The sequence below is a fragment of the Nicotiana tomentosiformis genome, chromosome 4 (genome assembly GCF_000390325.3).
Source record: "Nicotiana tomentosiformis chromosome 4, ASM39032v3, whole genome shotgun sequence".
Classification (NCBI taxonomy): domain Eukaryota; kingdom Viridiplantae; phylum Streptophyta; class Magnoliopsida; order Solanales; family Solanaceae; genus Nicotiana; species Nicotiana tomentosiformis.
In genome coordinates, this window is record NC_090815.1 from 136,669,411 (window position 1) to 136,688,074 (window position 18,664).

Sequence of the window (18,664 nt, forward strand, 5' to 3'; positions counted from 1 at the left end):
CAAAGTATATTTAGAACTATATCACCATCAAAACATGGAATAAAAGCTAATATTCATCATTATATTAATTTTTATAATTTTTCCGTAACAAATGGATAGACCTAAATTGTACATTTCTATTATTGGAATATCAAATATACAAATAACAACAACAACAACAACAAAAGTTATTTTCGATAAACACTCTTGGGGTGACTCGAACTCACAACGTCTTGGTTAGACTAATAACGTCTTGATTAGAAGTGGGAGATGCTTACCATTAGAGCAACCCACTTTGTCTTATATCAAATATACCTAATTAAATATTAGGAGGATCAATATTTAAAATGGTCAAGATTAATAGAAGCACAATAATATTTCGTAAACAAAAAGGAAGAAAGTTGGGGCGAAAGAAAAGGAGAAGAAAGGAAGGAAATAAAGAAGCCGGCAGTGTATCATAGTCAAAATTTTTAGATCGGTTCTATAACAGGAAAATAAAAGACTTTCTTCTTTCTTTAGTTACACTTTGCTGCATAATGTTTATAGTATTTTGTTACGCACTTCTATAACCAGTGTCTTTTTTCCTTATTATCCTCACCCACTTGGCCACTTCTTCCATTTTTTCATCTTCTTCAATTTCCCCAAACCCTAGAACTTAAAATCTAACTTAAATGGGTCGTTGTTAAATTTCACATTTTTCATATCATAATCTTAGAATAAGTTCATTGCAGCAGTAAAGCAACAATTTTTATTTATTTTTAGTTTCAATACGACTAGTTTAGTTTACACTGTGGTACAATTTGCAGTGTTGGTCATTATTGTAGTGTATGGTTTGAGTTAACTCGGGTTTTCTATGGCTAGGCGACATGGGTGGCAACTACCGGCTCACTCGTTTCAGGTTCTTCCTTTTTACTCTTTCTTGTACTTTGGATCACTTGTAAAGCTATAATGTTGGTGTTATTAGATCTTTTTTGGGTGTTTAAAGTGGGAGTTTTGCTTTGGTGGTAGAGTGGTTTGTTGGCATTTGCTGATTGTTTCTTAAGTCAACTGCACTTTGACTTTCTTTACATTTCCTTTTTGAGTGATGCCCCAGTTACCTTTTCTTTGTAGATTTGGAATTTGCATATTTTTTTAGTTTTGAAAATGCGATCTTTCACTTTGGAGGAGGAATCTGACTTTACTTGCATTTAATTTTAGTTTGTTTTATCTGAATTTTTATGTTAGTTTTGGGTCTGTTGTGAATCTGGAGGCGTCAAGTTTTAGTTTGTGGTAGAAAATTTATTTGACGGGTTTCTTTATTATTAGAGCTATTTTTTTTCCTGACAAGTTTCAAAATTTATGGTGATTAGCCTGCATTGTAACAAGATTAGAACTTCTGTGAACCTTTCCATTAGTCTAATGCAATAATGCATATCTGCTTCATCCAGTTTCTTGTTGGACAAACTCTTCAACATAGTCTAAAGAGGTTTTAACTCTGAATCACGTTCGCTGGGTTGGCTAATGCAACTGTGTTGATCTGAATGCAAGTTTCACCTGATATCATTTCTTGCCGTCTATCTGACAAAGTAAAGTACTTAATCGGGTTTTTGTTGTGTTGATCAGCATGCATTTCTTTCTTCTGTACTCTTTTTCCCATTTCCCAAGTCTCTGAATGCCAAGTTTCACCTTAAAGTTCTTATGGAAGGTGCAATCCTTACTGATGATTAGTGACATCATATTTTATCGGCTTTTATGATTAGCTAATATCATCTATTATTCTTGTACAACTTGAAGCTTGTGTACTCATTGTTACACCTTGCTGTGTGCAGGTTGTGGCTATAACAGTTTTCTTCCTGCTATCTGTTGCCTTCTATGCATTTTTTGCTCCATTTTTAGGAAAAGACATCTACGAGTACATAGCAATTGGTGTTTATTCCTTCTTGGTGAGTACAATAGGGATGAACGTTCTTGCTATTTTTTTTTTGCAAACACTCTATTCCTGTTTCACTTTCTTGTCACTTTTTGTCATTTTTAACTCTTGCTTTCAGGCTCTCTGTGTGTTCACACTCTATGTTAGATGCACAGCAATTGATCCTGCTGATCCCGGGATTCTCATTGAAGCTGACAAGTCAACGGCCTATCAGTCACACAATGAAATAGAGTTGCCTGGTTAGTTTTTGGATGCAATATGATCCACTTATTCAGCTTCCTTTGAAAAAGTTAAATCTTCAGCGGAACTGGAACAACCTCAAGATTCATTTGACGATTTTAATTTTGGGGTGTAATTGAAGAACAAGTATTGTGTCGAGTAGGTATGAGTTGAAGATAACTAGTAAACCCTGACCTTGTAGACATTTGAAATACAATTGAACAAAATTTTAAGAATATCAAATTTTACTATTATTCATGAACTAAAAAAAGTCAAGTTTTGCAATAGATAAAAAAGGCAAAAGACTATCAAGTGTTATGTATGAGACTTTGTTGCTGCATCTCGTTGGGGAGGGAGTGGGTGAAAAATGGAACACTGGTATCATTTTGTAATTTAACCATGATTTATGTTCTGTTGACATCTTAAACTGCTTGTGATAGGTGATATATCTGCTGCTGGGGGTCCCAGCAAGGGAGGGTTTCGTGATGGAGGAACACCTGCTAGGGATGCTTCAGGTTGCTGTGGAAAACTTGGAGGGGTTTTATGTTGTTGTTTTGTCATTGAAGACTGTCGGAAGGATGATCAATTGCTGCAGCAGAGTGGAGATGAAGAAGCTTTGTTTTGCACATTGTGTAATGCTGAGGTATACCACTTCTCATCTGCTTCTTTCTCTCTCTTTCTCTCTCTCTCTCTCTCTGTAACCTACCCTGCATCTACAGTTTTTCTCCTGCAATTACATCCAAATGTTTAGACTTTCATTTGATATAACAGAGAGGCATGAACAAGGTATTTTTTCCTTTTGCAGGTCCGAAAGTTCAGCAAACACTGTAGAAGTTGTGACAAATGTGTTGATGGATTTGATCATCACTGCCGTGTAAGTTCAGATATGGTTTCTCTTCTTGTTTAATCCTCTGTTGCTCGAAACACATTGTTTTTCACTTTGACATGACATAATAGTTTGAATTGGAGGAATATGCTGAATCACTTATCAACCAAAAAAAAAAAAAAAGGAGTATGCTGAATCTGCTTTCCCATTTGAGGAAATCAGATAAGGGTATATTTGAATTTTTTTTATTACATCACATATATATTCCATCCCATGCTGTTAATTCGGTTCAGTAGTTCATATCCTCCTCTTGCAGTTATTGTAAATTTTGTGTCATTGTCATTTTGAATGTGTACCTTTACAGTGGTTGAATAATTGTGTGGGAAGGAAAAACTATATCACGTTTGTGTGCCTGATGGCTTCCAGCCTTGTCTGGGTAAGTCATACTGAGATTCTTTCATTTTATCTGCTCTTTAATGTTTGACTAGGCATAATCATTTCTTCGCCCCTTCCCCTTTTCTTTATTAAATATGTTCCTTTGCATGTCAGCTTGTCTTTGAATGCGGAGTTGGCATTGCAGTCCTAGTTAGATGCTTTGTTGATAAGAAAGCTACTGAAAATCAGATAACAGAGAGGCTCGGAGAAGGATTTTCTAGACCTCCTTTTGCTATCGTAGTGGTACGTAAGCTAGCTTGTTGCTTGCAATAGAACTATTGTTGTTAGTATCTGGATGCTCTGTGTGTACTGCATTTTCTAATTTGTCTTTATTAGACCTTATTTATTGGTGAGAGTTGTATGTATCCCACACTTTTTGAAGGAAAGACATCATAACATTTATGTAGCAAGGCCCTTGAAGCAGGTCGTAAATTTGAAAGTGTGCAAATCATTGTGCCAGAATCACCATATATATGGCATATAGTGCTGCTCGGAACTTGTTCCAATAGTAGCAGCTTTATAACATATTTTGTGCCTTTTCTTGTTCTCTTTGGGTTTAATCTTTTTTCTGTTTCAGGCCCTATGTACTGCTGTTTCTTTCCTTGCAACTGTGCCTTTAGGTGAATTGCTCTTCTTCCACCTTATTCTCATTCGTAAGGTAATTCTGTTCGTATCTTCATTCCTTCTTGGTTTTTCATTTCTATATGTGCATGCTTATATATAAAAGATATTCTGGTTCTGTTGTATTGCAGGGCATTACAACATACGAGTATGTTGTTGCGATGAGATCTCAAAGCGAGCCGCCTGGACCCTCTGTAGATGGAGGTGATCAGCAGAGTTTGCCATCATCACCAACCAGCTCTGCAGTGACTGCCATCAGTGGGAGAAGTTCTGTTGGGATGAGCTTGCAACATAAAGGTTCTTGGTGTACTCCTCCAAGAATCTTCATGGACCATCAGGTTATACTTCTTTCATGCTTCTAGTTTTGTACAAGCGAACAAACCCGTCCATCTTAAAAAAGACACCCGTGGTTAACATTTAACTTTAAACTCCAAACATGTCTTCGTTTCTGCTTCTTCCACAGTTTTAGTTCAGTTAGTTGTCCTTTCTCTGGTGCTTGGTTTTGCTTTTTCAGCTAAAAAGTAAGTTTGTCATATGGAGATGACTAAGCTCATCCTTTGTACTTGAGGAAAGCAGTCGGATTATAGAACTATGATGCTAATTTCATTCCTTTAAACACCCCGTGCAGGATGAAATTATTCCTCATCTTGAGCCTGGGCGATTGCCATCTACTATTGATCCTGATGCAGTAGATAAGGACAAAAAGCTGTCCCATCGTCCAGTCCGAATTAGTGCATGGAGGCTTGCAAAACTAGATTCTAATGAAGCAATCAAGGCTGGTGCCAAGGCTAGAGCTTCGTCATCTGTTCTACGTCCAGTTGGCGCCAAGCATCATCCTTACGACGCCGATCATTTGTCCAGTGGCATGAGCGGTAGAAGCAGTCCGGCAAGTACTAATCACGGATTTTATGACAGTAATGCTAGAGCTGGGACATATAGGTTGTCTCCTTCCAAGAGCTCGTATCCGCCCAGTCGTGCCAGCAGGGAAGATATTGAAACATGTGGCCACAGCATGAGTAACTTAAGCAGTCCTCTTGCCACTAACCTAACCCCTTCTCCATTAGCGCTGCAGCATCACGTTTCCAATAGAGACCACTTCAATCCAATATATCAGTCATCTGCAGATCAATCTCCTTGGTCAGCAAAGGCATGCCCCGAGAACGAAACTCCTACCCCCGACAATTTATCAGGAGTAGCCACAAGGAAGAACAACACAGGCACTCCAGAGAATACAAAGTCATCAGTATTTTGGGATCAAGAAGCCGGGCGATTTGTTACTGCTAATACCAGGGGTGCCGGTTCCACTTCCCAAGTTACTGGAACAGAGCTTACATACACAGGTCAATCTATATTTTTCGGAGGGCCTTTACTGAACGAGAACGTGAACAGAGGGGGGAGAAGTGGTGGCACACCGTCTTCTGCTGGTCCACAGCGAAGTTACTATCAGGGTAGAACACAAAGGGGTGGTCAGCTTCCTGTGTTTGTTCCCAGTGATTCCCAACAAAATCAATTTTCTTCACGATTACCTCGAGACTAGAATTGGATTACTTGTTTATTTTGTGATAATACAGTTAGGTGTCCATTTTCAGCTTCTCAAGTTTTCTTCGTAACATCTACTCTGATGCTCATAACATCTACACTTCCAATTTGTAGAGAAAATAGAAGAAGGTACTCTAGTTGATAGGCTAATTGGCAATAAGATCCAAAAAAGGAAAAACAAAATTGTAAAAGAAAAACTTGTTTTGCAGTAATAATTGCAATTCACTGGTTTGCCACGTGACTAGGTCATGCGTTTGAGCCGTGGAAACCTCTTGCAGAAATGCAAGGTATGCAAGGTAAGACTGCGTATAATAGACCCTCGTAGTCCGACCTTTCTCTGGACCCGTGCATAGCGAGAGCTTAATACATTGATTTTTTTTTTTTTTTTTTTGGGGGGGGGGTCTAGGGTACACACCGCGAGTAACTTTTCGCCTTTCATCTGCTACAAATCACATCAATTCAACCAAATAATTTGTGAATGAAAAATTCATGTTATATACTAGTATTATGTGAGTTAAACTTTCTAACAAAATGTTCAATTTGTTTTACTACAGAGAAACCTAAGATTGGAAACTCCATGTGGTCCTCTAAATTATTATAAGGTGTCTCTTTTTCTTTCCCAATTTCAGGACATTTTAATTTACTAAAATAATGTGAAAAAATGTTTATTTTCTATTCCTTTATTAAACTAAAATAATATAAAAAATGAAAGAGCTTAGGATATTGTTATAATGAAATGACACTATCGCCCCTTAACTCCTTCAGCGGCCTGTGTTTGGATAGAGCCAATCAGAAATGACAGAATAGTTTACTTCTTGAAATCCTTTTGGCCATGGCTGCAACACTGAGCATTCAAGGATCATCCCTTATCAAAAATTCTAATCACCATTCAAATTCCTCCAATTCCCAGACTGACCAGCAGCTAAAGCAGGTGTTTTTACAGTTACCAATTTCAAGAAGATCTGCAATTCTTATCTCTGTGTTGCCCCTGAGCCTCAATTTGGTTCCTCAAACATCTTTGGCCAGAGAAAGGCGCAATAAGAAGAACATCCCTATTGAAGATTATCAAACTAGCTGTTAGTCCCTCTTCTACATTATGCATTTTTTAAACATCATTTTTCATTATTTTGAGCTTATTTGAGTTTTAATCTCATAGATATCTCTGCATTGTATGTAATTTACTAAGTTCTGCAGCTGGTAGTCTTAAAAATTGCAACTTTTACAAAAATCTTATATGTACACAGTACACTGAGGTTCTGATAAAGGCGGAATCATACTGGGAAAAGAGGATTCGAAATGAAACTTGAAAGTGCCTTATCATTTTGTGTCCCTAATTCCTTTTTTGCTTCTTAGTAGCTACAAAGGTATACTGATGAGCTTCTAAGTAGTGCTGGTAAAGATGATTTATTTACTAACTCGAAACGCCTAATTTAAGTCCACAACAATTCAAGGTAGAGTTTTAGAATTTTGACCACAAGTACTGCTTGGTATTTTGGCAAACATGTAATTTTGAGTCGAGGTTCTATCGGAAACAGCCTCTCTACCTCCACAAGGCAGGGGTAAGGTTTGCGTATAAACTACCCTTCCCAGACCCCACACTGTGAAAATATACTTGGTATGATGTTGTTGTTGTAGTATTATTCATGTATCTCATCCAAGGCTTTGTTTCCACGATAGTTTTCGAAACTCTCATCCATTTTGACATTTCTGTTGAGTTTTGACCAATCTTTTGAAGGACTAGCAAAATAATTAAATCAAATCTGAATAATGTTGTAGTCGATATAAGTAATAATCGGATTCTCAATTAAAAATAGCCTGACGGTATCATGGATATGAGTCCATGATTATTATCTTTATTAATGATTGATTTTAAAGCAGCTGATGGATTGAAATACTATGATATTCTTGAAGGAAAAGGTCCTTTAGCTGAAAAGGGCTCCACTGTACAGGTTTGGTTGTCGTTCTTGTAATTTGCACACACATTGACTTTCAATCGAGATTGACCTATTTTTGGCTTCCCTCCCCACTCCTGCAGGTACATTTTGAATGTCTATATCGTAATATCACTGCAGTTTCAAGTCGAGAATCCAAATTGTTGGCTGGAAATCGTATCATTTCACAGGTCTGTTGTGATGATTTCTGATAAGGAATGGGTATATGATGACTTATAAATTGAGTGGACATCTTACTAGTAGACATGTATTGACGCCCTTGGTTTATACTCGTCACTGATACATATGTTTTTTCTACTCTTTGAAGTAGCCTTATGAGTTCCAGGTTGGAGCTCCCCCAGGGAAAGAGCGGAAACGAGATTTTGTGGACAATCCAAATGGTTTATTTTCTGCTCAAGCAGCCCCAAAACCTCCAAAAGCAATGTATACAATAACTGAAGGGATGAAAGTTGGAGGAAAGGTGTGACAATGTTTCATTTCTGCCTTAGCACATATTTTAATTCTGATAGTTTCTATCTAGAAATTGTGCAAACTCTGATTTCTGAAAAAGAAAGTTAAACAAAGTTGTAACGTAACTAACAGCTACCTCGTTACTTGCTGCTTGTCTTATTATCTCTTTTGCTCAGAGGACTGTGATCGTTCCTCCAGAAGCTGGGTATGGCTCAAGGGGGATGAATGAGATTCCGGTATGAACCACACCTCTTTTTTACTTCTTTGTTATGTTAGTTAGCAAAGCTATTATTGTGGTTTGATTCTATTCAGAGAAATCTCAGGCGACCGAGCTTGATAAGTTCACTGTATTTGTTAAATGCCATTCAGTTAGAAGTGAGTTTATCTTGACAGAGTAGCTTCTGCTCAAATGCCATCAGAATCCTGGTATTCATTCCAAGGCCAAACAACAAATTTTGCTTGCCTGTTTAGTGTAGAATCTCCATCCAAAGTTCTTGACACGACCAGTTATAGTATATAGTCGCTAGAGATTAATTGAGTCTCTTGTGCCCTTATAGCCAAAGTCGGTGTAAACTTTTGTTCATTAATAGCTCCGCTCACCAAATAGGGGAAAAATAAGCTATTTACAGATTAGACAACACTTCTACTAGGAGTTCTTGGCTGAATATATACAAATATTTTATTTGATATTATTGGTGTTTATCGATTATCTTTAACTCTTTTGTTTATGAAATTTAATGAACATTCTACATTCAACTTACATGGTGCAGCCAGGGGCTACATTCGACCTGAATATTGAATTATTGGAAGTAAAATCAGCAGAAGGGAAGCGATAGGTGCCTGGACTGCAGAAGATGTTTTGCCTTTCCTCTTCTTCATTGTTGTAAAAGTTTTGCTTTCTCTCATAAGAAACCTATAGCAGTTCCCGCTTACTCTTCATGTGACTTTGAACCCCGACCTATTGGTTGGAGGTGGAGATGCAGACGCCTCGCCAACTGTGCCAGTTCCTCTCGTCAACATTTTGTTAAGTTATACTTAGCAAGTGATTCTTTTAGCTTTTGAATGTAGAAGCTCAACTATTGTCCCATGATTCTTGCTTCTCCTTCATGTTAACTTCTACTAGTTGTATTTAGAAGTAACTTGTTTCCCCTTTTATCTTGCTTCTTCATTTGTATGTATATTTTACAACTTCTTAACTTCCCATGTTATTGTTAGTACAATTTAGAGACACCTCAGTCTAACTTGATCGAGAGAAATCATGGTGTGTTGAGAGACCGGAAATAAGAATAAGGGATTTATTAATTAATTTATTTATTTTGTTCTCTCAAAAGTAAGAAGTGGCAAATAATATTTCTTCTCTTTTCTATTAATTTTTTCTCTTATGTCCTTACTCTACCAAGCAACTTAACAGAAACACAAATGTTTTTCTAACTCTGTTAAAAAAGGTCAATTTTCCCCGTGGATGTAAGATTTTCTTAAAATAAAAACAAGTTGTACAATGTGGGAGTAGAGCTGTCAATATGGGTTGTGCTAGGTTAGCCCGGCCCGGTTCAAGTAGGCTTTAGCAATTGACGGGCTGAGCTGGGCTAGTTTACTATTTTGATAGGTCATATATGGCCGTGGGTCCCATAGGCCAGTCTATCATTTTAAAAATATAATTTTATATTTTTTCTTTAAGTACTAACCTAAAAAATATAAATATTTAAAAGTTAAAAAATATCTTATTGGAAAAATTTCACAAAACCTAATAACTTTTTATACTGTTATTTCATTTACTAAAAGTCAAAACTCAAAACAAACTATTCAAGAGAACGTCCATGATGCTTATGAGATATCCAACATATCATCTTCATCAAACACATTTGAATCCGCTTATGACAAGGTTGTCTTAACATCTTCACTTTTATCTACATCTAAAATTCATATGCAATATTAATTAGTTAAGCCTCACGGGCCACGAGCTTATTCGGGCCAGGCTTAAAAGCCTCGTTTTTTAATAGGCTCTAAAAATTCTAACTCAACCCTATTAAATCATGGGCTGGGCTGGGTTAGCCCAAGGAGCCAAACCCATATTGACGACTGTACATAGGAGGTAACTTACTCCTTGAAAGATGATAATTACAAGCATAAGATTGTGATTTAATAAATAAAAATTCATAGGAGTTTTAAAATTATGAAATAGATGATATCTCTATACATGACAAATTATCATTATAAATCAATAAATTATAAGGAAAATACTAGGTCAGAACAAATTTTTTTCAACAAAATCATTTTTGATCTTCAAGAGAAATTTTTTAGGGGGTTCTCTATTTCTTTATTCTTATTTTGGTAGAGAAATTTTCTTTCTTCAATTGAGTAAATTTTAGAGCAACATTACAATTATATTTGTGTTACCTATAGATAAATGGTTCGAGCTTTCGAACATTAGAAGTAATTACTGACGCTAACGTCGAAATAAGGATACTTTGTGATCAGTTACCCTTTAATTGAGTATGCCATAATTCAAAATTAATTGGAAATACTTATATGGATTATTTGCATCAAATACAACTTATCCGTCGACTAGGCAATATTTAACTTCGTATTTTAGAGGAGAAGAGAAATTTACAGCTCATTTTAAAGGTTACATGGATGAAAAAAGGGAAAAATATAAAGAAAAGTATACGGTAAAATTGACGCCTCTCGCCTCCAATAATATGGCGACATCTTTTAAGTTTTGATTTTCTTGTGAAATTGCAGAATTTTAAAATTAATGCGAGGGGCTGTATATTTTCCCTGCATTAAAAAAAGAAAAAAAGAAAAATTTAACCCTTAGGTCGGGTACTCTGTATATTTTCACATCGAAAGATCAGTCTCAGTCAGTAGAGAGCTCAACTCCGGCGATGGTCTCCTTCTCCGGCTGATACTTCTCCGATCTGATAGTGTTGGAAGCATTACCGAAATTAGCATAAAAGGCAAAAGGATCCGAAAATGACGACGACGACGTTTAGTCTCTATTTATTGTTTTCATTTTTCGTTTTATTCGCCCAATGGTCGCCTGTACTTTCCGATCTACTCATCTCCAAACTTGATCGAAAGGTACGTCTCTGATTGTTGTTCAATCTACTTTGCTTCCTTCATGTTTATGTTGAATTGTTGATCTATTACTGTATTTTTGTTAAGGTTAATTAGATTATAGGACTAAGATCCAGTTATCGGATTTAATTTTCTGGGAAATTTTTATAATTTGCTAAATACTTTTGTTTGTAAAGTAGTATTGGAATGAATTAGGCAGCAAAAAAGCGGAATGGTTGCAGAGGATTCATATAGCTAACCTCAATGTTGTTTGGAATCAAGGCGTAGTAGTAGTTGTCGTTGCTATATACTTTTGCTTAAGCTACATTGGTATCAAGGGAGCTGAAAGTTTTAAAAAAGAAGAGCTTTTTTTGGGATTGACAAACTTACTGTTTAATCATTACATAATATTTTCATCTAACAGTGATCGTCATTTGGCCTGAACAATAGTTCCTTTTTGTTTGCTTTGTGTTTGTTCTCAAGCTCAGTGCAAGTTGAATGTGGCATATAATGTTTGGTTATATATGAGTAATGATAATCTTATACCCAGCCTTTTTGTGTAATTTTTTTCTTAAAATGTAATGGTTGAATGCAGCTTGGATTGATACTATCTTTGATTATCGAGGCCGTCACTTGGTTTTACCGATCATTTCATATCTTGTTGCCATTTGAAAGAGAAACCCTGAGCTTTAATTAAGCTCTTGGATCTGAACTACAATTATTTATTCAGTAATGCTGACTTCTGGCTTCTTGTATCTTGAATTGCAGGTTGACCTGACCTCTCAAGTAGTACGCATAACTGCAATTTTGAAGGTTAGTGGTTATTGCTTGGTTTTTTTCAGGTTCTGGGATAAGTTTGTTAAATATGTTAAATACTTCAAATCCTAATTAATGGATTTAAGGGTGTTATATATTTGGGAATTTTCAATATCTGATGGTCTATAGTGATGCTTGTCTTATTTTTTATTTGTTTGTTCAGCTAGAGAATCCTGGTAACGATCAAATTTCGGAGGTTTTGTTACCATTCCCTGATCACCAGGCAAAAGATTTAGCATTTTTAGTGGCAACAACCAGTGAAGGGAAAGGGAAAAGTAAAACTTCTTCCAGTAGTCTACCTATTAAAGTTGTTAACCCTGAAGGCTTGCCTACATCATTGACTTGGTATTCTGTCACCCTACCGAAGGAGCTGGGCAAGGGACAGAGCTTGACTTTAGAAGTCAGGACTGCATTTACGCATGCACTACGGCCATTTCCTGAAAAAATTACTCAAGCTGATATCCAGCTTCTTGTGTTCCAGGAGAGTGCCTACTACCTTTCTCCTTATGCAGTGAATGTCCAATCTCTCAGTGTTAAATTACCGGAGCCCAAAGTTGAATCATATACAAAGTTAGAGAACACCAAATTTTCAGGTTCAGAAATTAAATATGGACCTTATGAGAATCTTCCTCCTTTCTCATACTCACCAATAGCAGTACACTTTGTGAGCAATAAGCCATTCGCAGTTGCCCAGGAGTTGGTGCGAGAGATAGAAATCTCTCATTGGGGAAATGTTCAGATCACAGAGCATTACAACCTTGTCAATGCTGGTGCAACAAGCAGTGGGGAGTTCTCAAGGTACTATCATATTTCCTGATTAAGTTTAAGAATTATTGAGACCTGGAAGCCTTAATCTTCCACTTTTAACATCACAGGCTAGAGTACCAGGCCCGGCCACATCTCAGAGGTGCATCATCATTTAGACATCTTGTTGCCAAATTGCCTCCAAGAGCCCATTCCATTTACTACAGAGATGAAATTGGCAACATATCAACATCTAATATATGGGGTGACTCGTCAAAGGTTAGAACATGACATGCTTTCTGAAGATCTCATGTAGCTTGTTTCTAGCTTTAATTCTATGCTCTATCTTTGCAGACATTACTAGAAATTGAACCTAGGTATCCAATGTTTGGTGGCTGGAGAACTTCTTTTACCATCGGCTATGGGCTTCCCCTTAAGGACTATTTGTTCCGTGCAGAGGGGAAACGTTTCTTAAATATATCTTTTGGTTGCCCAATGGATGAGGTGGTAGTTGACAACCTCGTTGTGAAGGTAATTTTTATAAGATCTGAATAAAGGCTTTAGTTCCGTATCTTTCATGGTGTGATTCAGTGTTATCACCAGTATCTAAAACATGAATTCTTTAGAAGATTATGATATTTCTTGCAACGGGCTTATGCTATAGTGTGATTGTATGGGATTCTTTGAGTGGTGGAAAAGTATGTGTTAAGTTGTGTGAATCACCTCATCTCAGCTTAAGCCATATAGAGGTGAACTTTTTTAGTTGTTTTTTTAGGTTTGTGACATTCCCTTTACGAGCAAGTTTTTTCCCCTATGGCCAAGCAAATGGAAGTATTTTTTGTTAATGGGTGGCATTCTTTGTTACAATGAGCAACTAGCCTCTTTCAGAAGAAAAGATAGGAACCACAAAAGAAAAAAGAAGATCATGGCCAGTGAGTAAGCAGGGAGCACATCAGCCTAGTAGAACTAGGAGGTCTCTTAATTGATTGCTTAACCAATAGTTTTTCTACTACATTTATTTATTTATTTTGTAATTCCTTTGGTAGAGGGGAGGGGGTGAAAATTTTTCTATCTTTATTCTAGGATAACCACACTAAATAATTCATTTAGATTTCATTTTACGCTGGAACTAATCTGTAGAACTAGATACTTATCAAAAAGACCCACGAAATTAGATATCTTAACTAACTGCTGAGTGTTGGGTCATTGTGTATGTCGGGTGTCTGCTAATTGCATGTAAATGCCTTGTTTTTTTTTTCTTGAAAAATTCTTCAAGATAACTATGGTATTGTTTTGTGGAGAACAGGTTATTCTTCCAGAAGGTTCAAACGATATTTCTGTCTCGGTCCCTTTTTCTGTCAAAGAGTCAAGAGAGGTATGACTAAATATTAGTTCTTTTTGTATCATAACCTTTATTCCTCTAACTTCACTTTTTATGCTTTATTTGCAGACGAAATTTTCCCATTTGGATATGATTGGCAGACCAGTAGTTGCTTTGGAAAAAACCAATGCTGTGCCTGAGCATAACCAATATTTCCAGGTATACAAGTCCATCTACAATGCTATTGAAAGAACTGTACGTGAGAAGCATCACATACAGGCCAAGCAAAGCCAAGCGCATTTGGACTTGAGTTAATTGGCGTAGAATAGTTCAGTTTGATCATCAACACAACAAACCCAGTGAAATCACACAAGTGGAGTCTGGGGAGGGTAATGTGTGCGCAAACCTTACCCCTACCTTATGAAAGTAGAGAAGTTGTTTCCGATAGATCCTCGGCTCAAGAACAGTGAAAAGGATGCAATAAACAAACAATAGCAAGAATAGTTCAGTTTGATCGAGCCTAAAAAATAAGGATCGGGCTTGGTTCAATCTGAAAGGTTAAGTGATGGCACTTGAGCTGAACCTGAGCTCGATCATCCAAACAACCCTTTTGGATTTAAGATTCAACTCTTTGGTTGAATGAGAGAGCAAAGAGCTTAGTACTAAAGAAGAATGACCCCCCTCCCACCCACCCCCCAAAAAAAGGAACCAAGAAATAAGGGGAAAGAAGAAATAGAAAAGACTAGAAAGAAAATTACAGTGTGATTTTACTGACAGTAAGATCCCCCGGGAAATCTTGACTGCTGGTCTATTGTAGAACAAAAAACTAATTACAATGGGTACAGAAATGGGTGTGCTATCTCTATGAATGGAGATATATCATATCAGATGGTAGGCTTGAAATTATGTGTCATATCCAGTCAAAACAAGCCTTCGAAGATATGTTTGCTTGCATATGGCTTATTCACATGCTAACCTGGGCTTGTGTTGGATCAAGTTAATTAGTATAAATAATTTTCATTCTCCAGAAGAAAAAAATCAATGGAATATTGTAATATGAACCACTTAAAGCTATGGTTTTGTGACAAACCCAAATTGTAAGACTCATATTGCAACTTATCTCATTAAATTCAGAGCATAAGCTAAGACCCTACTGCATCTTTTCCTTAATATCAACTATGATATGTAACCTATCAGTTTGATAGGCATATTGCTACTCACAATGATGGTATACCGGTATAAGTTAAACAAAATTTGTAAATTAGACTTGCATCTTTCACTCTGATTTAAAAGGTTGGGCTAATTGTTTATTATGGGTTGCTTAAGATTCCTCTGCCATTTGGATCAATAAGAATAACCCAGTACTGCTTAGTTGAGCCAATCATCATGACATCAAGATCTCTTCTTGGTTATTTTAGCTTAATGATGGAAAGTTCAGGTCTCTGCTCGGGTTTTTTCATGGCTGAAAGAAGTCTTCAGAAATCAGATAAGAACAAGGATTGTCTCCTTTAAAGGGGATGGCCAGCTCAATGTGCTTGGGATCTTGTTGTTGTAACCATAACGTCTTTCTTTTCCTTTTTTTTTGTGGTGATTTTCATAAGGGATTGGAAACAATTATAAGTAATGCTTTTCTCACCATTCTGAGGTTTTAATGACATCCCTTGTATAGGTTTGTAGTTTACTTGCCATGCGGGAAAGTTTGTGTCCTGATCTGGCAAACGTTATTTTTCCTCCTTCCTAGTATTTTCTTGTACATTTTATGTAGGTACTGACAGATGAAGCTACGATAACAGGTCTATTACAGGTTCAGCAATCTGTCACTGCTCAGGGAACCAATGATGTTAATTTCTGGATTTTTCTTCTTATTCGTTGCATGTATCGTATATATGCATGCAGACTTGACAATCTCGAAGTCCTCTCCTTCTTATCTTGCAAAACTGCAGTGGGATGAGGTAAGCTAGTTAGTATAACTATTTTTCGTGTCAATAGTACAGGAAGTAACTTATAATTTCTCTTCGGTATTTTCAGGTACAGACTGCTCTTCAGCAGATCCAGAGCATAATGAACTGCTGTTTGGGTATTCATGATAAACTTGAAGCATCACTACGAGATCTGTCAAGGACTGGTGATGTGCAAGCATGCAAAGCTGCTCGTAAATCAGCTGATAATATGTTGAAGGAGCTTTCAAAGGATTTGAAGCCTTTACTCTCATTTTTGCAGTCTTCTCCACTGGCTGCTTCATTATATTCCAAGGTTCGTGTCTATCTATTCTGTTCTTGCCCATGGTTATCTCGTAATGGCTAAATTGAAGCACTCAGAGACAGTCGGCCCTATCTTATCTAATGAAACTTATTATCACTGAGAACTTCAAGTTTGTGTTATTTCATTGTGCAATGACAACTTTGTGGTGCTTAATCCGCTGGTACTAAACTCTCCGACTGTTTTATGAAGGTCGAGGAGCTGGTTGCAAAGGAGAAAGAGCTGCAAGAGAAGCTGATAGTGAAACACACCACAGTTACAGATAGTTATGAAAAGAAGTCTGGTGGGAGGGACATTGAGAACCGTATTGCACCAATCCAGCAAAAGATCACAGCCTTGAGACAGGAAGTTGATGATCTTCTGGAAGTAATTGATGAGATATAATTATAGTGCAAACAACTTTGATCCATTAAACCAATATAATGGTTCTTGTAGTCAATATTGGGTCAAATTTTTGTTGCAACGTGAACAGTGTGAATGAGAGTTCAGTTTCAGAGTTTAGTTGATTCAGCTACATGTTGAGCACCTGAATTACTTAGTAGTTGTAGCCTTGTAGGTTGTTACCGTGGGCTGCTGAAACTTCTTGGTTAGACAGTAAAATGAATTAGCTTAGATAACTGTTTTTCATATTTATGGAGCAGTTCACTTCAGTTTTATGTTTTTCTAGTGTAATTCGGCTCACATTAGTAAAACTTTGGTTGTAAGCTGATTTTATTATTATAAAGTCATAAACTTCTAGGATGATGGCAGTTTACAAAAAATTAACAATCTTTGTTGTTTCCCTAAGGGATAATACATAAGATGCTATTTGGACTTGTGCAGATAAATGAGTTTCCTACTCAACTTTTACGGGTGTTTCAATACCACCTTATATTTGTTAGGACTGATTTTTTGTACATCCTTGTAAGCTATCTCCCAATAATTTTATGTTGTGTAGTATACACGCGCCATCTGGTGGTGACACATATTTAGATGAAGACTTGAGAGAGTATTATTAGTTTGACTATAATTAATTATTTTAACCATTTTTTATGTTTAAAAACAACATCGTTTGTAGTCAAATATTTACTCCAACCTATTTTCCTTATCAGTTCATTTCACCCACCCCGTAAAAAATTCCCAAGTCGACGAAAAAGCCCTAATCTCAAATCCGTTTGAAATTCATTCTTCCCGACTAAAATTGAAGGGATAAGATGAATGTTTCTTTGATTAAACCTAGTTAGAACCTCAAATTGTCGTTATATTTCACTGATATGTTGGGTTTTGACGAGTTGTTGGATTTGTTTGAGTTGCAAGGAAAGGGGTTCAGTCACTGTTACCGATCGTTGATTCTACAATCTTATATGTTGTTGCATGTGGTTTGATTTGGTAGATATTGGTCTATAGTTATATATCTACTTTGCGCTGGGTTTAAAATGTCTTTTGAATTAGTCACAGTAAGATTCTTCCTTAGAGGAAAAATCTCCATAGATAAGCTAAACTCATTTACGGGGGAGGATTATATAGGTGGAGCTATTACTTCTGCACTTGATGTTGATATAGATAGGTTCTCCTATTTTGAATTTCTAGATTATGTTAAAGACTTTGGCTATAATCCTTCTTCTGCTCGTATTTATGTAAGACCACCTTATTGTCCTGGTTTGGTAGAAATTAAAGTGGATAAGAACATTATGGGTATTTGTCAAATATTAAAAAAATGGGGATATCTTAGATGTATTTGTGGAGCACATAGTTGATGAACCAGTAGTGATCCCCCTCTCTTAGAATTTGGTCAAGACCTTGGGGAAGTGAGGGTTTGAGCACATATGAAGAGGCATCCACTAGTGCCCCTGCTGGACCAAGTGCTCCTTTTGATACTACTGCCCCTGATAGAGGTGTTCAAAACCGAACCGAACCTGAAAATCGAACCGCAAAAGTGGCTTAATGGCTTATTGATATCGGATCGGTTTAACGGATGGGGAACGGATTAAAATTTTATTATTAACGGCTAATCGGTTTGGGGACGGATTATTCAATTTTTTTATCGGATAAATCGTTAACCCGTTAAGAATATATATATATATATATATATATATATATATATATATATAAATCCCTTCCACAGTTCTTTTCCTATCAACGAATTATTGATTTGGAAACCTCGTCTCTTACTGGCAATTGAATTATGATGGAGATAGATCGTTTTTGTCTCTTAATACTTACTGATATATACTATGTGCATTTGTGTGTATGTACTTGTATACTCTATGCGCATTTGTGCCTTGCTTCACCAGGAACTAATTCATTGTCAACCACTTAATACATTTCAAACTCTAGCTTGTCGCTCAAGTGTCTCAGCTTATAAATGTTCAATTGTAATTTGTCAATTGCTGATAGTTACTGGAGATGGCAAATAAGGCGGCGGTATTTGCTCAACAATTGGGTATTGCCTAAGCTGCAGGACAAAAATGAAATAAATTGTCAAGAATGCAAACTTTTAGGTGAAGGTAAAATATTCGATGATTGGACTCATAACCAGTATGCCTCTGAAAATGAGA

The 18,664-nt window shown here is 36.6% G+C and overlaps 3 protein-coding genes across 3 annotated transcripts; all 3 read left to right on the forward strand.

Annotated features, from left to right (window-relative positions):
- Window positions 1-393: 393 nt before the first annotated feature.
- On the forward strand, window positions 394-5,586 carry LOC104092085 (protein S-acyltransferase 21). The gene is made up of 10 exons (XM_009597576.4): window positions 394-877; window positions 1,788-1,901; window positions 2,007-2,127; window positions 2,548-2,750; window positions 2,913-2,981; window positions 3,298-3,369; window positions 3,483-3,611; window positions 3,946-4,026; window positions 4,121-4,327; window positions 4,618-5,586. Exons 1-10 carry the CDS (start codon window positions 833-835, stop codon window positions 5,524-5,526), a joined length of 1,950 nt encoding a protein of 649 aa, XP_009595871.1. The 5' UTR covers window positions 394-832; the 3' UTR covers window positions 5,527-5,586.
- A 719-nt stretch (window positions 5,587-6,305) lies between these two features.
- On the forward strand, window positions 6,306-9,158 carry LOC104092084 (peptidyl-prolyl cis-trans isomerase FKBP18, chloroplastic). The gene is made up of 6 exons (XM_009597575.3): window positions 6,306-6,604; window positions 7,407-7,477; window positions 7,564-7,650; window positions 7,791-7,940; window positions 8,107-8,166; window positions 8,701-9,158. The coding sequence occupies exons 1-6, from the start codon at window positions 6,361-6,363 to the stop codon at window positions 8,764-8,766; spliced, it is 678 nt and encodes a 225-aa protein (XP_009595870.1). The 5' UTR covers window positions 6,306-6,360; the 3' UTR covers window positions 8,767-9,158.
- A 1,505-nt stretch (window positions 9,159-10,663) lies between these two features.
- LOC104092083 (dolichyl-diphosphooligosaccharide--protein glycosyltransferase subunit 1A) lies at window positions 10,664-16,868 on the forward strand. The gene is made up of 10 exons (XM_009597574.4): window positions 10,664-11,011; window positions 11,756-11,800; window positions 11,967-12,601; window positions 12,679-12,826; window positions 12,902-13,078; window positions 13,854-13,922; window positions 13,998-14,087; window positions 15,662-15,820; window positions 15,897-16,121; window positions 16,320-16,868. The coding sequence occupies exons 1-10, from the start codon at window positions 10,904-10,906 to the stop codon at window positions 16,509-16,511; spliced, it is 1,848 nt and encodes a 615-aa protein (XP_009595869.1). The 5' UTR covers window positions 10,664-10,903; the 3' UTR covers window positions 16,512-16,868.
- Window positions 16,869-18,664: the final 1,796 nt, after the last annotated feature.

Excerpts from the sequence above, each read along its gene's own strand:
- LOC104092083 (XM_009597574.4), top strand. The coding sequence starts at position 10,904 with ATGACGACGACGACGTTTAGTCTCTATTTATTGTTTTCATTTTTCGTT. Across the intron at positions 13,079-13,853 it reads TTGACAACCTCGTTGTGAAG|GTTATTCTTCCAGAAGGTTC; the intron begins GTAATTTTTATA and ends TGTGGAGAACAG. Across the intron at positions 14,088-15,661 it reads AGCATAACCAATATTTCCAG|GTCTATTACAGGTTCAGCAA; the intron begins GTATACAAGTCC and ends CTACGATAACAG.
- LOC104092084 (XM_009597575.3), top strand. The coding sequence starts at position 6,361 with ATGGCTGCAACACTGAGCATTCAAGGATCATCCCTTATCAAAAATTCT. Across the intron at positions 7,478-7,563 it reads AAAAGGGCTCCACTGTACAG|GTACATTTTGAATGTCTATA; the intron begins GTTTGGTTGTCG and ends CCACTCCTGCAG. Across the intron at positions 8,167-8,700 it reads GGGGGATGAATGAGATTCCG|CCAGGGGCTACATTCGACCT; the intron begins GTATGAACCACA and ends TACATGGTGCAG.
- LOC104092085 (XM_009597576.4), top strand. The coding sequence starts at position 833 with ATGGCTAGGCGACATGGGTGGCAACTACCGGCTCACTCGTTTCAG. Across the intron at positions 2,751-2,912 it reads GCACATTGTGTAATGCTGAG|GTCCGAAAGTTCAGCAAACA; the intron begins GTATACCACTTC and ends TTCCTTTTGCAG. Across the intron at positions 3,370-3,482 it reads TGGCTTCCAGCCTTGTCTGG|CTTGTCTTTGAATGCGGAGT; the intron begins GTAAGTCATACT and ends TTTGCATGTCAG.